Source organism: Lolium perenne, chromosome 3, assembly GCF_019359855.2.
Source record: "Lolium perenne isolate Kyuss_39 chromosome 3, Kyuss_2.0, whole genome shotgun sequence".
Taxonomy (NCBI): Eukaryota; Viridiplantae; Streptophyta; class Magnoliopsida; order Poales; family Poaceae; genus Lolium; species Lolium perenne.
In genome coordinates, this window is record NC_067246.2 from 132,089,169 (window position 1) to 132,091,455 (window position 2,287).

At 43.4% G+C, this 2,287-nt stretch overlaps 1 protein-coding gene across 1 annotated transcript; it reads right to left on the reverse strand.

Annotated features, from left to right (window-relative positions):
* LOC139837996 (uncharacterized) lies at positions 1-429 on the reverse strand. The gene has a single exon (XM_071827345.1). The coding sequence runs from the start codon at positions 427-429 to the stop codon at positions 1-3; it is 429 nt and encodes a 142-aa protein (XP_071683446.1).
* Positions 430-2,287: the final 1,858 nt, after the last annotated feature.

The window sequence follows — 2,287 nt, forward strand, 5'->3', positions numbered from 1 at the left end:
CTAAACTTGAGCGTCGTACTTGTGGAAGCGTTTCTGGTAAAGAACCTGAAACCTATTCTTCAGAGCTACAAATGCCCTCTCAATGCTGACTCTAAGGTTTAAGTGTCTGAGATTGAACAACTCTTTCGCATTTTGCGATCTTTTCCTTGCACTGAACTCATTGAGGTGATACCTTGTTTTTCTGAAGGGTGGTAGAATCTTAGGTCGGCATGCATGTCCAGCATCTCCTAGGCAGAACTTGGCATCAGGGATTTTCAGCCCATCATGCCTGAACAAGCTGTCAGCAAGGATGCTTGCGTGAGGAACTGAACCCTCCCAACCAGCAAGCACATATGTGAACCTAAGATCAAAATCCAAAAGAGCTAGGACATTCTGGACGGTGTAGTTCTTCTTTCTTCGGAATGTTGAAGATTCTGCTTTGGGCACCATTGTGGTCACATGAGCACCATCAATATTCTCAATACAATTATGTGAAGTAGCGGATAGATAATCATGTTTGTGACCATACGACGCGTGTGATGAATTGAACGAACATGAATTGTGCTAACCCTGAAATACAAGAACCACCTATAGATGTGCTTGATCTTGGATGGTGTGTTGTTTGATGGTGGCTTGATCATTTCGGCTCTGAGCTCCCTGATACGTCTCCAGCGTATCTATAATTTCTTATGTTCCATGCTACTTTTATGATGATATACACATGTTTTATACACACTTTATGTCATTATTATGCATTTTTTGGAACTAACCTATTGACAAGATGCCGAAGTGCCAATTCCTGTTTTCTGCTGTTTTTGGTTTCAGAAATCCTAGTAAGGCAATATTCTCGGAATTGGACGAAATCAAGGCCCACGATCTTATATTTCCACGAAGCTTCCAGAACACCGAAGAGGGACCAGAAGGGAGGCCCAGGGCCCCCACACGTGGTGGCAGCGCGGCCAGAGGGGGGGCGCCCCTGGTGTGTGGAGCCCCCAAACCCCTTCCGACTCCGTTTCTTCGCCTATATAAGTCGTCGTGACCTAAATCTTCGACACGGATTGACGAAACTCCAGAAAACCTTCCAGAGCCGCCGCCATCGCGAAACTCCAATTCGGGGGACAGAAGTCTCTGTTCCGGCACCCTGCCGGGACGTGGAATTGCCCCCGGAAGGCATCTCCATCGACACCATAGCCATCTTCTTCACCGCCATCGCTGTCTCCCATGATGAGGAGGGAGTAGTTCTCCCCCGAGGTTGAGGGCTCTACCGTAGCTATGTGGTTCATCTCTCTCTTTGTGATCTAGTTGAATATCATCTATGTGCTACTCTAGTGATGTTATTAAAGTAGTCTATTCCTCCTCCATGATGTAATGTTGACAGTGTGTGCATCATGTAGTACTTGGTATAAGCTATGATTGTGATCTCTTGTAGATTATGAAGTTAACTATTACTATGATAGTATCGATGTGATCTATTCCCCCTTTCATAGCTATTGTTGATAGTGTGTATGCTATGTTAGTACTCGGTCTAAATTGCGTTGGTCTATCATGCACTCTAAGGTTACTTAAATATGAAAATCGAATGTTGTGGAGCTTGTTAACTCCGGCATTGAGGTGCTCTTGTAGCCCTACACAATGAATGGTGTTTGTTATCCAACAAGAGAGTGTAGAGTAGTTTCAGTTATGTGATCAATGTTGAGAGTGTCCACTAGTGAAAGTATGATCCCTAGGCCTTATTTCCAAACATTGAATCTCTGTTTATTTACTGTTCTGTTGCATGTTTACTCGCTGCCATATTTATTTCAGATTGCTATTACCACTCATATTCATCCATATTACTTGTATTTCACTATCTCTTCGCCGAACTAGTGCACCTATACATCTGACAAGTGTATTAGGTGTGTTGGGGACACAAGAGACTTCTTGTATCGTGGTTGCAGGGTTGCTTGAGAGGGATATCTTTGACCTCTTCCTCCCTGAGTTCGATAAACCTTGGGTGATTCACTTAAGGAAAACTTGCTGCTGTTCTACAAACCTCTGCTCTTGGAGGCCCAACACTGTCTACAGAAAAAGAAGCGTGAGTAGACATCAAGCTATTTTCTAGCGCCGTTGCCGGGGAGGTAAGGTAAAAGGTATTCACATCCTCCGACTACTAAGCTATTTCTTAGCACTGTTGCCGGTGTGTGAGTGCTCGAAGCTATTTCCTTTAGATCCTGCAATTGCATCTTTTTGTTTCTTGTTTTTATTTTCACTAGTTAGGCTTAATGGAAAACAACAAAAAAATTAGTGAGCTTTTTAATTTATTTCCTAA

Excerpts from the sequence above, each read along its gene's own strand:
- LOC139837996 (XM_071827345.1), bottom strand. The coding sequence starts at position 429 with ATGGTGCCCAAAGCAGAATCTTCAACATTCCGAAGAAAGAAGAACTAC.